The sequence below is a fragment of the Triturus cristatus genome, chromosome 6 (assembly GCF_964204655.1).
Source record: "Triturus cristatus chromosome 6, aTriCri1.1, whole genome shotgun sequence".
NCBI classification, from domain to species: Eukaryota; Metazoa; Chordata; class Amphibia; order Caudata; family Salamandridae; genus Triturus; species Triturus cristatus.
The window spans coordinates 1,472,848,603-1,472,868,518 of record NC_140589.1 but is presented as its reverse complement, the minus strand read 5'-3'; the positions used below and the strand labels follow the sequence as shown (position 1 = coordinate 1,472,868,518).

General features: G+C 44.2%; 1 protein-coding gene across 4 annotated transcripts in view; it reads left to right on the top strand.

Annotated features, from left to right (window-relative positions):
- The first annotated feature begins 413 nt into the window (after positions 1-413).
- Positions 414-19,916, top strand: part of EHBP1 (EH domain binding protein 1) — a 2,118,711-nt gene continuing 2,099,208 nt past the window's right edge. For 3 of the 4 annotated variants that reach the window (XM_085612564.1, XM_085612565.1, XM_085612563.1), the window contains exon 1: positions 414-780. In XM_085612564.1, the coding sequence (XP_085468690.1) occupies positions 677-780 (104 nt within the window). In that variant the 5' untranslated portion in view covers positions 414-676. The remainder of the gene's footprint in view (positions 781-19,916) is intronic. The other variant, XM_085612566.1, reaches the window with a different exon arrangement.

The window sequence follows — 19,916 nt, the reverse complement described above, 5'->3', positions numbered from 1 at the left end:
ACAGTGGATTTAGAAACAGTGAAAGAGAAAACGGACAAGACTCGCCAGTGAGAAAGTACACGTGAGAGCGCCCATCTTAAAACGTGTTAGCTTCCATTTGAAAGGGTCTGTATAAGGTAAATTATTTACGTTCCGAACGTCCTGACAAGTTTTGAAATCAAATATTTTAGTACAATCGGCATTTCGCAGATATCAGACTATTATAGATTACATAATTCGTAACATATTTATAAATAATATTTATTATATGCAAGGACTAGAACAACAACAAAAACTTCGGTTCTACAAAATCATACACCAGAGACGTTTAGTTGACCTCGTATCTATAATAACATTTTAATTAGAAAGTGGACGCTGGCGTCACATGCGACTATTTCAGAGCAGCAGATGATTTTCCATTTTAGTCCTTCTTTGATGTCTATGTAAACAATGACGCTAGTAGAGACGTCTAGCGGGACCGGCTAGGTTGCTGAGCCACGGGGCTGAAGGGAAAAGTCATGAAGGACCAACTGCGCATGCTCATCCCGTAGCAGCTCGAACCGGGAGCTGCCCTTCCACCAAGCAGTTTTTGTACCCGATCCCGCCTAAGCTTGGGCAGCCCTGACGCCTTGTTGCTCATGTAGTTCTAGAGTTTTCACGTTTCTCTTCTCCGCTGCCGCCCTGCATAACCGGGATCATGGCTTCTGTCTGGAAGAGGCTGCAGCGGGTTGGCAAGCACGCGTCCAAGTTCCAGTTCGTGGCATCTTACCAGGAGCTGATGGTGGAGTGCACCAAAAAATGGTGAGTGTTTTTTAAGCGGTGGAATGACCTGCGTACTGATGCTGATCTTATGTAGGCTGTTGCCACTCTTGGGAGGAGGCGGACAATACATGGCGGGATGCGTATCGTTCTGCATTCCCCTCCAGGCCACAGGAGCAGGCATGCCATTCACAGGTGTGAACATAGCGTCCACGATCATATTTAGCAAGGCACCCATCCCATTACCTGCCAGAGAGAAACCTCACACACTGCACCTAGTACAGAGTAGAACATGACAGCGTATATATCCTCTCATCCAGGCATGCCATTCACAGGTGTGAACATTGCGTCCACGATCATCTTCGGATAGGCACCCATCCCATTACCTGCCAGAGAGAAACCTCACACACTGCATAACATGACCGCGTATATATACTCTCATCCTTGGCAGAGGCTACCTTGCAGGCATTCTTATATGGGACCAACATTAATATGGACTACATTTCACTGGCCAATAAATGTCTGCTAGCGGCAGTACTTTTACGTGAGAGACTGATTCTTCCTTTCGTGTGAATGCTTTTGCCCCCACCCGTTTTGTAAATACCTCCTAGGGTGGTCCTCTGCCTGGGGTGATGATGCCCGGGTCCTGGGGTTTTGATGCCCCTTTCATCAAGCTGCCACTTTCAAGGATGCCGGTAATTCTCGCTCAATTGTTTCATGATGCTGTTCCAATTGGCGCGTGCAGGTGATGCTCCTCCTTGGGTTTCTATCATCTGGGTGGAGTGTAAACAAATCGTTCCATTTCTTGATAAAGTATTTCCAGTTTGAGTGTCAATTGCTTTTTAGTAGATCGCGAACACACGATGTATAGGGGAGGAAGAAAACACACGAAGTGTAGGGTGGAAGAGTGCAGCCAGTCTCTCCTGCTGAGTACCTGTAAATTGCCACCATCTGGGAAATATGTATTTTACAGTTTAATTTGGCTTGTACAGTAGGCAACGGGCCACGTTGTGCTGCTGCAAGACTTACCGGTATTCACAGCTTTTCCTTCAGAAGATGGGTGACAGAGTGCATGTGAGAAATGGTGTCTTTTGTAGTTTATTTACTCTGATAAACTATGCCATTGTATAAACTCATAACGACACATTTTATCGAATGTAATGTAGGTGAGCCAAGGATTTCTGGAGTTGTTGCTGTCGATGGTCATTAGAAGGTTCAATATTTTTTTTTAGTTATTTCTTTTCTGATGAGAGCCCACTTAAGGTGACTTGCTGTTTATCTGCACAGTGAACTTTCCTTCAACTTTTGTGGAACTGCTCGGAAGACAGGCCTCTCGCTTCAATGCCTTTCACGTGGATCTTTACTTAATATTTTCTTACTGCAATGTTAAAGGAGAGGCATTAATTTCTCCTTTTAAATGTGAAATGGCCTTTCACAACGAGCTCGTTTATCAATTGTCCACAATCTTGCGGCTGTCTGTTAATTTGATTTCCATTAACCCAAGTGGTAGTCGAGAGCAATCCTCTTCCAAAGCATTATCTAATCTTTAAGATAAATACACAATACGCGATGCCAGCGGACGGTACAAAGAAATACATTTTTTTCTAATCATCCCTCGTACTTAAACGTGTCTATTTTTGGTGTCTACATAGCACTAAGATGGATATTTTGTTGTATTTACGTGATTGCAGTTTTACATTTTGCTGAAACAAGAAAGTGTCATTGTGCATGAGTCACAGGTTGTTTCTGTTATTTATAAACTGCTAACCCACTTACCTTGTGTTTTAGGCTTTTCTCATATTAAGCATCAGAAGTTGGCTCAGTTGTAGATAACCTGAAAATGTACAATTCACCCTACTGTATGACTAAATGAAACGCCAAAGAATGTTCTTGTTGAGCGAAATGAGTTCAATTTTCTAAACTGAAGGGTATATTTTTGACCACCGTTCACCTGATACGTATACAATGTCTATGAATTGATCTGAATTACATACTTCATTTAAAAAGACAATCGGCCAGGAAACGGTTATCATGAGTGAGAGTGCTAAAATATGTTGCTTAGAAACTAGCTTGACGTGCAGTTGAAGTACAGAGGTGAGATAGGCGCCTCCAATGTGACGTGATTTTTCGTAAGCAATTGTTAGTGTTGCATGCAGAAAAATTGTCAAATGGTGCCTGCTCACACCGTTTCATTGCAAGCAGGGAGAAGTTGAAAAGGGTGGATATATAGTTTAGGCAAAGAGTCACCATGGCCTTTTTCTCTGTAGCTATTCATGTTGACCAACACATGGCATTTTCTGTGTTGGTTGCACAGACAATAGAACTGTTGTTCGTGTGCTGAAAAGACAATATTTCACCAGACATAGTACTCTTTCATTACAATTCCTACACTGCGTTTTTATTTTTTATGTTTTTTACAGTGCAAGCATATCTTCACAACTTCAACTGTGATCTAATCGGAATTTCTCAGACTTTCCTACGTAAGAATGTGTCAACGAATGTGGTTGGGATAACTGTTGAGAATTCTTTTCACTCTTTTTTTTTTTTTTTTTTAACTTCTAACTGCTTTTGGCCAAAGTCACTGAATTCTGCATTTTCAACATATCTTACCGGTTGCAGTGTAGTTTCTCTTGTGGCTAAACATGTATGTGTGTGTGTGTGTGGGGGGGGGGGGGGTTTGACCACATAGAATTATTGAAAAGTGGTGATCTTCGTCTTTCTGGTAAAATGGGCACCTTTTGCATTGACAGGAGCCACATCAATTGATTCCATTATCTTTTCAACAATGTCTGTTAAAGCTGAAAAGTTTAATCCACAGTCTTCTGGGTTCAACGTAGTCCAGAGTACTCCACACCAGTATTGTGAATACACATGCTTATTTACAACCTTGTGATGTAGTTGATAGCTGAAGTAGTAGCAGGAAAATTGGCGGTACACATTTACAAATGTCTGTCATATTCTTTAAGAGGTAGGTTTGCACATTAGTATAATGCTACAATACAAAATAATGGCTGCAACTGTTTTCCAACTCATCCATCACATCACCAACTGTTTGGTATTTCGACGTTGGACTATTGGAAGGATTGTTCTGTATTAGAATGGTTGTTATTTGCAGAGAATGTGAGCTCTGGCAATGGTTAGATGACATGACTTCAGCTGGGGCTAATACACTGTGAAAGGTCTTGTGGTAATGACTTGGCTTGCTGTTGGAGACTAATTGACTCAACTTGGAGGAAATTGTAGTAGGAGTGGCTCACTGTATACTTTTTCTCTCCCAATCTGCAAAACTAATAAAGCAAATCTTGCACTCATTTAGCCAAATATAGATTGTGGTTCCTCCTCCTTCCCAGAGTGGGGGACATTCAATTCTGCTTGGATAAATTGAACTTGGGACTATATATGTATATTTTCAGTTTTTCATTTGAGTTGCCTGCACTAGCTCCATTTATTTAAAGCTAAAGCTCCTCATTCCTGGTCATCATTCTTGCCCATCATTTTCTCCAGAGGCTTGACTGTCTCTCTTTCAACTTGCTTCTCAATGGTTACCGCCTGAAAAGTTGTGGGTTTGGCCTTTGGGAGAGCTGTAGGCATTTCACAGAACTATTGTTTCCCCCCCCCCCAAAATCATGCATTTATACATTGAGGGGACTCTCGGCCTGCGGACTTCATCTATTGATCTGTTAAATTGTAATATTTCGCTTCCACCCACCACAGAGTACAGCATGATGTAGTGGGTTAACCCACTTTACTCATTGGTTCCTTTCAATTTGCGTGACTGCACAAAGCTTGTGCACATTGTTCACATCCACCGTAAAAAAAAAAAATATATATACATAGTGGCTGGTTTATTTTTGCCTGCACTTCTTTATAAAGTTTGTAAGTGACATTATAGCTGCCTGCGATTCAAAAATTGGTTAGGTGGTGATTTATTCCTGTCTCCTTCACCAATAATAAAATATAACGCACAACTGGTTGGCATGTTGCTTAAAAACATGACTAATAAAACAGTCACATTAATGAATGATTTTAAATGTACATTTTTTTTGCAAGCATAAAGCGACTACGTTTAGGTGACATATATGAATGTTTTCCTTTTTAATTCTTTGGTACGTGCTTGCAGTTCAATTTGTTGTATACTATTCCTTTTCTGTAAATTCCGTTCTCTATTTACTAGTGTAGGCCTACCAAAAAGGTTTTGACTGGACAAACCGCTCAACCAAGATGTTACCAGTTTCAGAATGTCAGTGTGGTATAATCACCACACATCAGCCAAATATGGCGGTAGTCCGCTATTTCTTCTTGGTATGGCACACCAGGTAGAGTGAATGCACTTAGCTTTCAGTGGGGAGCATGGTTTTTCTGTTTTTGTTATGACTTGTTTCAGTCTTTAAGCGATGTAAGCAGAATATTGCCACCCACCGTACTGTTGTGAACTGCGGTTCCATAAATAGTATTTGCTAATAATCCTCTGCTAGACAAAAACCTCCTACTAACAGCACTGTTTCGAAAGATCAGTCCCATATATGCGGTCAGAGTAGCAAGGCATGAACGTTTTAAGTGTGGAGGTTTGCAAGGGACACATCTTTCAAGAAGAAACCGCTTAAGAAAAAAACATTTTCTATAACCATGTATTTACACCCATACGCTTATATATATTTCTGGATTTTATCCAATTTATTTTGTTCAACGCAACCAAAAGTGTAGATGCTTTCTGTTTATTGCACTCCTTTTGAGTATTTCGGGCTCACTAATGTGGCTGACTTCTCCAGAAGTCTCTATTTTGTGTTAGATCCCCTTTGTCTTTTCTGTTGTTTTTTCACACATCACTTCTTCATTAGGTTGATTTACATTTTGTTACCCAAATTCTGCAGAAGTAGACACGTTCTTTCTTGCCACTAAAGATGCTAGTAGTCATCACTTAGTGCAGAGGAAGGACTGATGCTCTGTCAATTGAGTGGACTATGCTGTTCTGTTTTTTGTGCAAAGCATAAAGTCTTGCTTGAAATTTTACTGCGCTGACCCTCCCGGTCCATTCAAAAAGTCTCAGTCCATTGGCTACGTGCATTTGAGAGTGCACACAGTTTTTTTCTCGTAGGATGCAAGTTCCTCGAGGCGACTGATTACTTCATTACAAACTTTTATACATTTTTCATTCAAATACCAGATTTTAATACACATTGTACGGGAAGTTGCTAATGATGCAAATATCAGCTCGAGAACATGTTTTTGCTTTTTTCATCAAGGTCCAAACGCATGTGATAGTTTTGGTCTAAGAAAATCTTGTGCGCTCTTCAACATAGTTAATGCTGTCTCTGAACTTGAAATGACAGCATCCCTGGACTGGCTTCACACTCTTTCACCCTATGCCTGACCTGTGTCTGTTTCACTTCATATTCTACTTGTGGTCGGAATGGGATTACAAAGGTTTTTTCAAAGTTAGTTCTAGGTGCCGTAGAGCAAGGTTTGGCCTAGACTTACATTTACACAACGCTGTTTCAAAATGTGCAGGTGGTTAACTATGTATTTCCCCAAGAAGGGTGCAGAGCAAACTAATAGAAGATACTGTGAGAGAATCCGAATACTAATATAATAATTAGTTTAGATAGGTCCTGCCTCCTCTTTGTCAGTGCTCGTTTTTCATTTGAAAGTGCAGGGTGTTACTTACATCTTCTCCCTCTGGCTTGCTGGTGCTGATTTCCTTTATCCTGTCTGCTAATTGCGAGTACCCAGTAATGTCTCATTAGTGCAGATGCTAAGCTTGGTGGTTGGAGTGTTACCACTCATAGTGGTTGGAGAATACCCTTGTACATGATCGTGTCCAATCAGCAACAGAAGTACAGGCATGCGGTCTATGGATGAGGTTGAACGCAGCACATTTTGTGGTGTTTTTTAGGCTCATCAGACTTTAGAGCTTGGATCGTGGTTCTTAGTCTTAATCATTTTGTTTTTTACTGGAGGGCAGTAGACATTGCTTAGGTTTGCTTTAAAATGTTTGTTGCAAGGGCAGGTGGGAAATGCACATTTACTAGATAAATACATTTTTTATTACATTGTACCCCTATGGAAAAGTGTATTTAAGCTCGTAAAATACTTTTTTGTCTTCAATCAAACTATCTCGTTTGCCTATGGAACTCTGGTGATGTTCCTATCTTACAAGACGTTGATAATTATGACTGTTCTGGTTATGACTGTTCTGGCGTAGCACACACCATTGAGGTACTAATGTTATGATATTTGACCACGTGATCATGGAAAGTAGTTTTCTTGCAAGCACTTACAAAAAGTTTTAAATTGCTTGTATTTTATTAGGCAGCCCGATTTTCCGTCTTAGGTACAGACGAATTTAGCGACATGGGACAGAAAACAGCAAATTCTCATAGAACGTTTTGCTACTTGAGATACAACTGTTTTGTTAATTTTAACGTAGGAAAGGCTTCTTGAGAGAAAATGCATTCTTTATATCTGTTACTGTGCGTTTTGCCGTACACTGCTTTGGTGGTATGTGTTTGGATACTCATTTGTTATGCCAGTTTGTTTCCTAATCTCGCTGTGCTGTGGATAGCCTGCAGTGCAGCCCCAGCATTAACTCAGTCTCTGTTGTACTGCAAGTTAGAAACATTCCAGGCCTGTGGCTCAGTGATGGATTGGAGAGGACCTTGACAGCACTGGGAAGGAATGCGGGATTTCTAGTTCAGCAAAGCTGTTTCCTAAACCAGGTGCATAACTATGAGGCGTCTTTCCTAAAACATTTAGGTATGCTTTTTTATAATATAAACACATTATACGCTCAACCATACTTTTTAGATTGACCACATACTTGAATGCCCCATTCTGATGCAGGAGCACATGTGGCCCTTTAAAATGTACATATGGGAAGCGACATGTTTTGTTGCAGGTGAGTTTAACAGTGCTGTTTTATCCATCTAGGCCAGATACAACAAAGCCCAACATGCCTAAAGGTGAGACAGTCATTTGCATGCACACTTGAGTTACACCTTTCCTCAAACAACACATATTGGCTTTGGGCTGTCTGGGGTCTCAACAATTGGACAGCAAATATTTTTGTCTGATGCCTTGTTTTATGTTGCTGTGTGGATGGGCACCTCTTGTGGTTTGTCATTAAGTACACAAACCTTTACTGTGCCCAACGTTATTAAGAATGATTACATACAAGGTGGCCACACACTCCGGAGTGAGGATCACCTGCCACTAGCAAACAAAAGCACATTTTGACTGAATGATTGCAAAGCAGTACAGGGGACCAAGGGACTTTCACTAGAGTTATGTAGCAAAATGGAGGATGGCATCTTTGTCTAAAGGCTGTAAGATGTCTTACTGGATTTGTTCAGTGACATTTCAGACCTCACTGTGTGATGTTTGACAACTAAATAGCTCTTTTCTAACACCATTGGCAGCTTTTAATTTTTTACCAAGTGACCGTAACGTAACCGCAGGTTATCATTGTAAGGATTGAGATCTGAGAGTCTCCTTGCTCAATTCAAAGTCTTTCTAATGTGCATGCAAGAGGAGTGTTATGGAGCTTACCGCCAGTGTGTATCCTACATTCACACTTACTGGCTTGGACCCTTTCATAAAATATGTCCACAATTAGTCTGACTGACTCTCTATGACTTCCTAAACAAGAAGTAATGCAGTCAGTTTGTGGGATTTATATAGCAAGGTTCTAACTGGACAGCAAAGTAGGGGAACATTATTCAGTGAAGGGGAAAAAACAGGGACCGTATTTGGGAAGGGCAGGCAACTCCAAATTGGTGGAGTAAAGCAGAGGGTTGAAGTAGTGGGGCCAAGGAATTGCACTGCAGTAGCTGGGATGCGTAGGTGTGCAATAGGTTAGGTGTATGGGTAAAAATAGAGGGGGCGGAGTGCAAGGGGTGGGTGGAAGCAGGGGGTGGAAGGTTCGTTTCTGGGCCAGGTGGGAAACATGCTTGTATAAAGTGGTGGTGGTAGTAAGGCTTGGGGGGCGGGGACACTTCAACAATTAATAAGCTAGAAGTGAAAATATGTAGCAAAAACATATTGCTTGAATAGGATCAGGATTCCTTTCGGGAAGTGGGGAGGAACAGCACGTGGTATTTTTCAACTGGGATTGCAATACACATCCATGAGGAGTGTTGGGCATAATCCTGCCATCTAACCTACTCCTTTCTGCCCTGTCTCTTGTCCTGCAATTCTGTTGCTGCTGGTTTTGCACAGCCTGTTGGATTTTCTGACCAACCATTTAGCATGTTATCGCACCCCAGATTCATTTTTGACATTCCAGTAGAACAAGGATACAAGTTGCACAGCAAATTGCCTCATACTTTACATCCAGGCAAAACACACAGCTTTCATCAGCGGGTTGAACAGTGAATCACCTCAGCACTTCAATCTATTCTGTCTTCCCATGGAAAGAGTGCACATTTTTTGTATGGAGTCCTCTATTCTGTATAGGTTGCTCTTCCAAGAGCGCAGTTGCTCCTATTGAACTATATTGATGGAGGCCACTCAAGTGCACTAAGTGGATCTTTACAAGGCATAAGCTCAACCCTAATTTTAATCAGTTTATTGGTAAACAGACGCTAAATTCCTTGACAAAGCGAGTGGAAAACGTCTACAACAAACTTATAAGTAGCCCATGCGACTTTAAGCCATTCTTGAATGAAGTCTACACACTTGATGTGCCCTGAAACTGACTGGATTATATTGATACTCAGTGCCATTACTTTCCTCACTTACTCCTTGATGTTCACATTCTTTTCATTCCGGACAGTCTTCCAAAGAACTAAAAGATTCTTGGCCCTTGGACAGCCTCAGTGCTGTCCACATCAGACTCAGTATTGTGCCAGAAATCCTTCGGTATGATACAGACCAAAATACACTTCTGTTTACTTATGCCTACTAACCCTCCTGGGGTATAAGCTATCAACCAGGACTCTCCAGCCATCTCTGTCCTTCCTCTTTTAATTTTCCCTTCAGGGTTCCAGGTCTGGGCTTGTTTGGTGATGTTTGATGTGGGCTTGTGGAGGGTGTGACTTCTCTAACCACAGTGTCTTTTCCAGATTTCTTAATGTGTAGGGAGTTGAAAAGTCCGCTGCCATAGGTCGTTGTTGATGGTGTTTGGCCAGTGGATTTGGAGGATTTTCCTTAGACATATGTTGATGAAGGTCTGAGCTTTGTTGGTGGTGGTCACTGTTGTCCTCCACGTTTCTGTTTCATACCGAAGGACCGATTTTACATTGGTGTTACAAAGCCTGATCTTGGTTTGCAGTGTTAGGTCCTCAGAGCTCCAGATCTTCTTTAGCTGAATGAAGGTAGCCTTGCTTTGCCGATTCTTGCCTTGGCATTGGGGTCTGCGCTGCCCTGCTTATCTATGACACTGCCCAGGTAGATGAAGACCTGATGAAGGCCTCAACCTCTGCCATTGCGTCGCCTGCAAGAGTGACTGCAGTTCTTGGCTGTGTTAGCCTTCATGATCTTGGTTTTTCTCCCATGGATGTTGGGGCCAAGTTGTTCTGATGTGGCTGCCACATTGTCAGTCTTCTCTTGCATCTGTAGATGGGTATGGGAGAGTAGGGTCAAATTTTCTGCAAAGTCTAGGTCATAAAGGGGCGTCCAAGGGGTCCACTGGGTCTCATCTTTAGGTCTCGCCTGGCGTAGGCTGCGCGCATGCGCAGTCTCGCTGGCGAGATTTAATGAGATGTGGGTATTTTCTGTAAGGGGCATTAAGCCCCGCCCCTCTTTTCCATTGGCTGGCGTCACCGTTTATGCTAAACGGTGGCCAGCCATTGGAAAAGAGGTGTCCGTGACGTATTTGCTTGGCTTTCTGAGCCGTCCCATTCAGACAGCTCCGCCTGCTTTGCGTTCGTCGCAAAACGTTTCTTATCTTTATGGGGCCAAACACATGGCCCCATAAAGACAAGAAACCATTTGGCAGGCGAGGCCGGCAGAAAAAGCCGAGCAAATACGTCATGGCGTAATGACGTCCGCTTGGCTTCTAGGCGTGGTGTTTACTGGGGGCTGGAGTCCCCTCTGGCAGTGGGAGGCAGCTGGCGGCAGAATGAAGCAAGTTGTGGGCTCCAATAAGTACATAAATCACATCAACAAAGAGCTGTTCCTTGTACTGGGGGCCAGGGATACAATCCCTTTCATGGATTACTTAAGCGAGGCAGGTTTTGAGGGCTGGATTACTGGGGTACAATCTTTATCCTGAGTCTCTCAGAGCACATCTACCCTGATCTCCTGACAGGTATCGCAAGAGCCACTAAATAATCAGATCGTGTCTTGTCCGAGTTCAGACTCCAATATCCATGGTCTCCACAGAATCACTCGCCCGTGTAATCTCAACAATGGTGTCACTATTTAAAGCAAGCCCCAAGGCGATGTCACCGGTAGAGGTTTGCCCCCGTGATCTTTTTACTGCAGGAGTATGTGAAACGGCCCCCTCTGCTGTTGTCGGCGAGTAGAGAAACAAAGTGTGCCCCCGTAATGTCACAGGTGCCCCGGCCGCCACCAATCTCGGACCAGGTGCGGTTACTACTAGGAAACCCCTTCCCGGTTACTACAAGACGGTAATAGGGCTTCGGGACGCGTTGAAACTCCGCCACCGCTGTTCGTGTCTCTCTCGGGCACCTCCACGCTCCGAGGCTCCCCCCCCCTTCCCCGCGGGAGCCAACACCACTCCCACCGTCTATGTGAAAAAGGAGGGCCGTTCCGCCCCCCAACCTCCGGCTTCTGCTTCGCAGCTGCCAGGACCTTGGACGCCTCCTTGGTAGTAACAGGAATCCCAGTCCAGGGGAAAACACTGCTTCGCAGTTCCCTCTGGCGGCACTGTGTGGGGGAAGGCGCAGTTCCTCAGGGAAGGGGAGAGCACTCCTCACTCTCCCGCTGCTGACTTCCTGCTGGGCAAAATTTTAAAGTCGTTTACACCAAGCAGTAAATCGAAGCGGCAAGTCTGTGTGCCCCAGAGTACAGGGGGAGATTAATAGCTGAGATGCGGCGAAACGTCTTTTTTAGCAGGAAATATTTCTCGCACTATATTAATCAGTGACTTATGCATTTTTTTCTCAGCTTCTTATGCGGGGCCCATGTGAATGTCGAGGTTGCCAACACAAAGCACAATACAAAAACGTTAGTTATTGCATTTACGAAATGTAGGTTTCTGAGCTAACATTGAAAACAGGTTTAGAGGCAATAAGAGGACCAAAGTAGCATCCGCTCACACCAGGTACCATCCTGGGCTGGTTCTGGGAAAGGGGAAATTTGCTGTTCCTCTCCTAAAAATAAACAAGCATTTGCAATGCAATAGGTCTCGCATTTACGCGAGTTTGAGTTATTGACATTGCAAATGACAATGCCTTTTATTTATCTTTTAAAAACAAAAATAAAAGGCATTGCCATTTGTAATGTTAATAGCTCAAACTCTTGTAAATGCGAGACCTATTGCATTTTTAATGCTTGTTTCTTCTTGCTGTAGATTTCTTCATGATCCAGTCACTGGCCAGCAGGAAGAGAAAAGGCGAGAGCAAACAACCCTGGCGGACTCTGGTTCTCACTTGAAAGGCTTCTGTGAGTTGTCCTCCATGTACTATTTTGCAGGTCATTCCCTCGTAAGAGTTACTGATGATTCTTACGAGTTATGTGGCACACTGTAGTGATGGAGGAGTTTCCAAAGGGTCTCTCTGTCCATGCTGTCAAACGTCTTCCTTTAGTTAATGAAGTTGACATAGAGGGGTGAGTTCCATTCTATGAACTGCTTAGTGTTGTAATCTGGTCTGTGCAAGCTCTATCTTCGGGGAATCCAGCTTGCTAGCCTCGCAACTGAGCATCGACTTGTTCCCTTATTCTGTTCATTATGACTCTCTTGAATACTTTTCCTCGAGCTGAAAGAAGAGTTCTCCCTCTGTAATTTGCGCAGTTACCCAGGTCATCTTTCTCGGGGATCTTGATAAGTCATCCCTCCTTCCAGTCTGATGGCACCTTTTCCTCTTCCCAGGTCCTTCCAAACAGTGGGTAGAGCATGTTTACTGATGTTCCAATGTCTGCCTTCAGTGCCTCTGCAGGAATGTTGTCAGCTCCTGCTGCCTTCCCATTTCTCAGATGTTTGATGGCTTGCCATATTTCTTCCTTGGTTGGTCTGCTGAAGTTGATTGGTAAGTCCTTGTCAGCTGCCTGTATGTCTGGGGAGACTACAGCACAGGCTTATTTAACTGTTGTTCAAAGTGCTCCACCCATCTTCGTTGTTTGCCTTAGTCTTTAACGGGTCTTTCCGGCGTGCTGTAACTGCTTGAGAGTTTCCTTGTTATGTCGTACGCTCTCTCAAGTTTCCATGACTTGCTACTTCCTGGGCTTCTATGTCAAGACCATCGATGAATCTTTGCTCGTCTGCTCTTAGGCTTCCTGTTGCTTCCTTGTTGGTTGAGCTTTCGCTTTTCTGCTCTTGTTCAGCTGGTGTTAACTGCAGCTTTCTTTTCCTTTCTCTCATGGATTTTGCACAGAGCCTTGGTTGAGATCCATTCTTTATGCTGATGTTTCTTGGGAGCCAGGACCTGCTGGCAGGTTGATGTCACTGCTTCTTTGATCTTCTCTTTCTGACTTTCTATCGGGTCTCTGTCATCCTCCAGTTCTTGCAGGACTTTGGAACTTGCTACTGAGGGTGACTGAGTATTTACTCTGTTTCTGTGCATAATTGGGGAGGTTGGTGTTATATCGCTGATGTTGGGTTGTTGGTTCCATCCATGCTTTCTTCAGATTTAGCCTGGCCACAACAAGGTAATGGTCTGACACCACGTCCACTCCTCTCATCACTATCACATCCTGCAGGAACCTCCAGAACTTCATGGCAATGCGGACATGGTCGATCTGCTTCTCTGTTGAATGGTCTGGTGACACCCACGTTGCCTTGTGTATTTTTTTGTGTGGGAATACATTACTGTCTATCACCAGACTGTTCAGGGCACAGAGATCTGTGAGCCATTCACCATTCTCATTAATGTCACCACAGCCATGGTTGCCTATGACTTCTTCATACCCAGTGTTGTCGCTTGCAATCTTGGCATTGAGGTCCCCAATTAGTATGATGATGTCTCTCTCAAGGTATTTTGCCATGGTAGACAGGGGTCTTCTTTGCTGTCATTTGTAGGTGCATAGCACTGAATCACATCCATGTTGATCTTCTTTTTCTTTGTGTGGAAGCTCGCTGTGAGCATTCTGGGACCATAGGCTTCCCATCTAATCAGAGTGCTGTTGGCTGCTGCCGCTAGCATCAGTGCTACTCCCTGAGTATGTGGGCCGTTCTCTACCTCGTGTCCAGAATACAACAGCATTCCTCCTGGAGCCAGTCTTTGCTGGTCGACTGTGTCCATCTTGTCTCGCTGATGCTAAGCAGGACAAGGTTGTATTTTTTTTTAAATTTCCGCTGTCACTTGAGCTGTCTTGCCTGACTCGTACATGGCTGTGACATTCCATGTCCCAAAGGTCTTGGTTAATAGCAGGGTGATCGGCTTTGTAGCTTCCAGGGATCTCTGACTTTCACCACAAGGCGCATAGATATTCCTCTCTCCCCAAGGCCATGATGTCTTTTGGTTGACCTTTCTGTGGCTAGGATTTTTTTGCATGGTGGGGTAGCTAACCCCACGCATAACCCTCGTCCTTTTGCAGCTGGGCTTGGGACCGGCCATGGCGGAGTTAGACTGTGGTTTGGGATAGTAATTTCTGATCTTCTCAAAGGAAGACGGAAGCCTCATACTTTACAAGATGCAGAAGAACTTCCACAAGCAGCCCCATGTAGGTGGTATTAGGGCTATTAACACTGAGATAAAATGTCATTTGCTCTCCACAATTCTTCAAATATTGTGATACTTTTGAATTATTATATGCCAAGTTCATGTACAGACACCTCTGTGATAATGGGTAGTAGGATTTCAGATTAGGAACGTTGTTATTCCTGTAACCACTGTTTTGGGATTTATTGAGATAAGACGGTGTCATTGGTATCGCACTTAGACTACATTGCTATCAAAATACCCATGTTTCATAATGGAACTCTATACTTACTTGCCTAACTCCAGTTTAGGACCCTCGTTTTAGAGCCCACCCTGCTCTTTCCACCTCACTCGAGCCTCAGACTCCCAATAAGCCTTCTTTACAGGACCCTAAAGAGCAGAGGGGGCCACCCAGGCTGCCAGGTGTTCTAAAATGCCATTGGTTTCTTGGTGTCTGCTCTCTCCACCCTCGGTATCTGAATCAAAATCCCAAACTCAGCACTACATAGTTCTTGAGGAACATCAGTGGAGTTGTGGCAGGTAGCAAGTGCACGGGGAGCCCATACTGATCCGTGAAGTGGATCGGATCAACAAGTGATCTGGTTCAGAGGCAGAAAGTTAACATGGGGACAAGATGTCACCAGGAGCTCACTTAAAGGCCAAAATGCTTTATACTGCCCCTCACATCCTCAACAATTGATGTCAAACTTGGTCCATGAGAGCCACAGCTATGCAGATTTTCGGGCTATGCCCATGATGCATCTATATGCAGATAAACCTAACTGGAATAATTTACACAGTTAAGGATTATCTTGAAAAGCTGGCTGGCTCCAGAACTTTTCGAAGAATGTTGGACTGCCATGCGGTTATGGGTAGCTTAGGATCTTGCTGATTGACATTCCTTGATTGTTCTAGGCGCACCTTTCTTAATCCTGCTGTACCTGCAATTGCTTGTTCATAAACTCCTATAGTTTATTCCGTTTTTTTTTGGTTTAGCATTTGGGATGGGATTGATAGCGTATTTGTGAATCAAAGGAACTTATTGAAATAAGGTCGTTGTCGTGTTAATTTTTTTCTTCAGAACTTAAATCGAAAAATTGTAGTCCACTGCAGTGGCATATTTTTCCACTCGCTGGCTTGTGTACTTTTCAAAGGTGGTTGGTAACAGGACTGGATTGATCCTTGGACTCTTATGAAAGTATTTTGCAAGTCTGGTGAGCACACACAGTAAAGACAAAAATCATTCGTTTGCAACGTTCTCTTTTCTAATACTGACAGTAGTCTAATTATTAAATTGTTTCTATTTCCATTGTGCGATGTCCTTGCATGCCATTTTCCAATCTTTCCTGCTCCTGGAATCATTTAATGTATAAACACAAAAGACTGATTGTAAATGGGAATGTCATAGTTAAAAGTGGCTATGAACAGCATGTGCTTCTGTTGCTTCGAATTGTTTGTTTTGTTGGACCGGTACTAGCACTGCACATTATATTATGTGTTTTTAACGGTGCTTTCTCTGCTGTAGCTGTATACCAAGTGAGAAGTGGCCCGTTTCACAATGTAGGCACTTCGGTGGCAGGTTCTTGAAGAGCCTTTCTCTCCTGTAATCCTCGCTTGCAAAGAGTGATTGGGCAATTTAACTTGTCAGAATCGGCTGAGGCCGATCTTTTAAGTAGTCTCATCCGCTGTAAACATCAGGGTTTGCGAATGCCCCGCAGCAACACTGCCAGAATACAGCGTTATCTTGCTAGGCGCTATATCGGTGTTTCTCATATATACCCACTTAAAAATGGCTTGAGTTGACCTGAAGCTTGGGGATATCCCCTGCGAGCTTTTACCTACCATTGAGAAGTCTGATTGGCGATGGACTGATGGTTGTCCTATGGCCATTACCACGTTTTTAATCCAAGTTTCTGCCGAGATATACCGGAGCTTGTCTTAAGTACTTCGGAACCAAGCCTCCCAGGAGCTGGTTGTTGGGAACCTTTGCAAGCAGGCTGCTCGCCACTCTCTCATTCTTGCACACGCCCTCTGAAACGCTCATTCACACACGTCTCTTTCACGCACAGTCCTGCTCAGACAATCATAAAGACACACTAACACGCACTCTTTCTTTGTTTCTTCCTCTCTCTTTGTTTAGCCCTCTCTCACCATTTCCCACGGTCATTCTTTCTTTTTTCCTCTCGGTATGTCACATCATTGTTTATTTCTCTCTCTTTCACACACCCACACTCGTTCACTTTCTCACTCTTCTCCTTGCCCAGCCTTCCACTTTCTGTCTTACGATCTCTTTCCTCTAGACCGTTCCTGCCTCTCTCGTAGTCCCTACCTACACTGTCTCTTCACAGTATTAGCCTCTGACTCTGGGACTGTAAAATGTGCTTGCCTGCCCTGTCGTGTTTCTCCAGCACAAGCTAAGGAGAGTTTTGGCAGTATGCAAATGACATTTCATCTCCGAACCCGTGTTCACCCATCTTGCACTTTCGGATACTCGGTAAGCATTGTAGATGAGAAACTCGGCTCTCCTTTTCTTCTCCAGTACAGATGCTCCCCACAGCCCTACCAATCCAACTGTTTGTATTCCAGTGTCACTTCTATCAGTAACGCAAAACTCAAGCACCAAAATAGACACAAGCTCTTCCCTACTCAATTCATTAATCGTTTTTGTTTTTACCACGATGATAATAAATACACAATGTTGGCCATGCTAAAAACATTGTCAACTAACTGTTTAAAGTAGACCACGCGAACGTACTGTGCTCTCCGTCGGGAAAGGGAGGGCAGCTGAGACTGGGTGCTGCAAAAGATGCCCTGGGTTAGTGAAGAAGATATTCCAAGCTACTTCATGCAGGGCGAGGATGTCTCAGCACCATTGACACTGACAACAGTGCATCTAACTTTAGAGAGACCAGGGTAATGCCCCCCCCCCGCCCACCCCAACCCCCCTCAGTACTTTTCTGGCATCAGATTTCTGTGGTGGATTCTATCTCTGTCTCCCGTTTGGCACTGTACAAAATGTTCTCATAAAATATTGATGGTTGGAGCAGTATTTTGTTTTCCAAAACGATTCTAGTCTTGTTGATGCAAGAAAGAAATATGTGTTTTGTAGTTTGTGATAACTGATATTAGAAAAGAAGGTTTTCAGATCACTTTGTCCCTATTATGTCATTTTGTGAGGCCGTTGTAAGTTTTAAAAACACAAAATTAAAGTTTCATAGATGGTGGTGCAAATAATTTGTGCATATGCAAATTTCTTATTTGGCCTGGGGGTACCATTATCACAGTTTTCAAGAGCTGAAAAAGCATGGAATAGTAAAAGAGATATAATTTATTTGCAAATTGTTTTGAATACTTAGAAATGCTTTTTGTAGTATTTACTTTTTTTTGTTGAAAATATCTTTATTGAGCACTGCAGATGATTCACAAGTGTACATTACAAGTAATATGCGTTTTGAAGACATAACAAAAGCGCGATTTGGCATAAGTCATATCCGCTTATCCTTACCATTTACACTTGAAACAATAGGAGCTTATAGAAAGTACAACAGTTCTTACAGATGAAGTGCACAAATTGCAATCTTAGGCCGCTAGTATCGATTCTAATACATGCTATCCAGTGCAGTACCCATTTCACCCCCCCCCCCCACATGAACCCTCCCTAAACAATACCCCAACAAAACAAGGAACCGAAATGCCGCTTTGTAGACTAAACACCACGCCGATGTACCTGCGTTGTAATATTTACTGTTTAAAGTGGCGTCGATACATTGTGTTACAATCGGAGGATCCTTGGTCATTTACACACTAGCACCCATTGTGCTGCAGTGTTTGAACACTGATTAAGTGTTGCTTTGTGATGTGTGTTGCACATGGGTAATCCTTTAATAATAGTAATTACATAATACCTTGTTATAGCTCTTCATGTTGCAACTTTGCCAATTTTAAGCACCGTAAAAAAAAATAGGTGATGTTGTCCAATCTAATGGTACTCAATTTAACTACCCCTGAAGAATGGAAGGCTGAGTTGGCCACCATTAAAACCCGTGACATCACACTGGGTTCATACAGGGTTCTAGGGTGGTAGAGGTATTGATACATCGTAGGGTCCCATACGTGCATGCACAACAGTGGCTTGACCCGCAGGGGCGGTACCTGTTTCTTCGGGGTAAGATTGGGGAGGAGTCTATTGTGCTCGGCTGTGTCTATGCTCCCCCCCCCCCCCTTACAATGGTCCCTGGTGGAGCGGTTGCTTTCTTTGTGGGCGGCCATGCCGGACGTGGCTGCAGTGGTGGGTGGAGATTGGAATGATGTTATGGATATGGGGAGGGACAGGGACAGGGCGGGAGGGGGTCTGGGGGGCACTCATCCCACGAAATTTCACTCCTTGGTGAGGAGCCTTGATTGGGTCGACATCTGGCGACATGTACATCGGAGGGAATATACATACCTCACCGCGGTTCACAAGTCCTTCTCGCGGTTGGATTATGTCTTTGTACCCCGGGCGATAGCAACGAGAGTAATGTCCGCGGAGATCCTTACTAGGGGGCTGTTGGACCACTCACCGGTATCCGTGGTGTTGCGGTTGGGTAGGGGGCGGCAACCATTTCACTGGCGACTAGCAGTGTGGAACTTGCAAAACACTGACTACGAGAGGTGTATGAGGGAGGCGATCGCGGATTATTTTGTCGCTAATGCGGGGTCGGCCCCCTGTGCAGTAATCCTATGGGAGGCGTTGAAGCCCACTCTATGTGGGGTGGACATTGCATGGAGCGTGGCGGCCCGTAGAAAGCGTCGAGATGAGTTGGTTAGGGCGGAGGCGGAGGTGGAAGGGCTTGAGCGTCGAAGCCGGGTGGCGGGCTGGAGGGGCGACCGCTACTGCTGGCACGGCAGTCTTATGCCTCTCTCCTTATGGATGAGGCTCGCCAAGCATGGCTTGCGACGCGCAGCAGAATTTATCAATGGGGCGACAAGTCGAGCAAGATTCTGCATCGGCTCTGCCAGGGTGTTTTTTCTCCCCAGGTCCTCCCGGGGGTGCTGGATGAGAAGGGAGTGCCGATCATTGACCCTATGACCATAGCAGAGAGTTTCGCCGCCTACTATGCGGATTTATACGCCCCTAAGGAATGCCTATCAGAGGCAACGGTTGTCAAGTTCATTGAGGACCTCCCGCCTAGAGCAGTGCCTGACGAGACACGCCAACAGCTGGAACTCCCCCTCTCGGAGGAGGAACTGAGTAAGGCCCTAGGGGAGCTCAATTCGGGGAAGGCACCGGGACCCAATGGGTTCCCAAGCGAGTTTCATCGTCAATACAATTTACAACTAGCATCTTACTATCGGGCGGTGGTGGAAGAGGCCAGAGAGACCGGTCGGCTCCCACAGGACTGGCGACATGCGGAGGTGGTGGTGTTCCACAAGCCT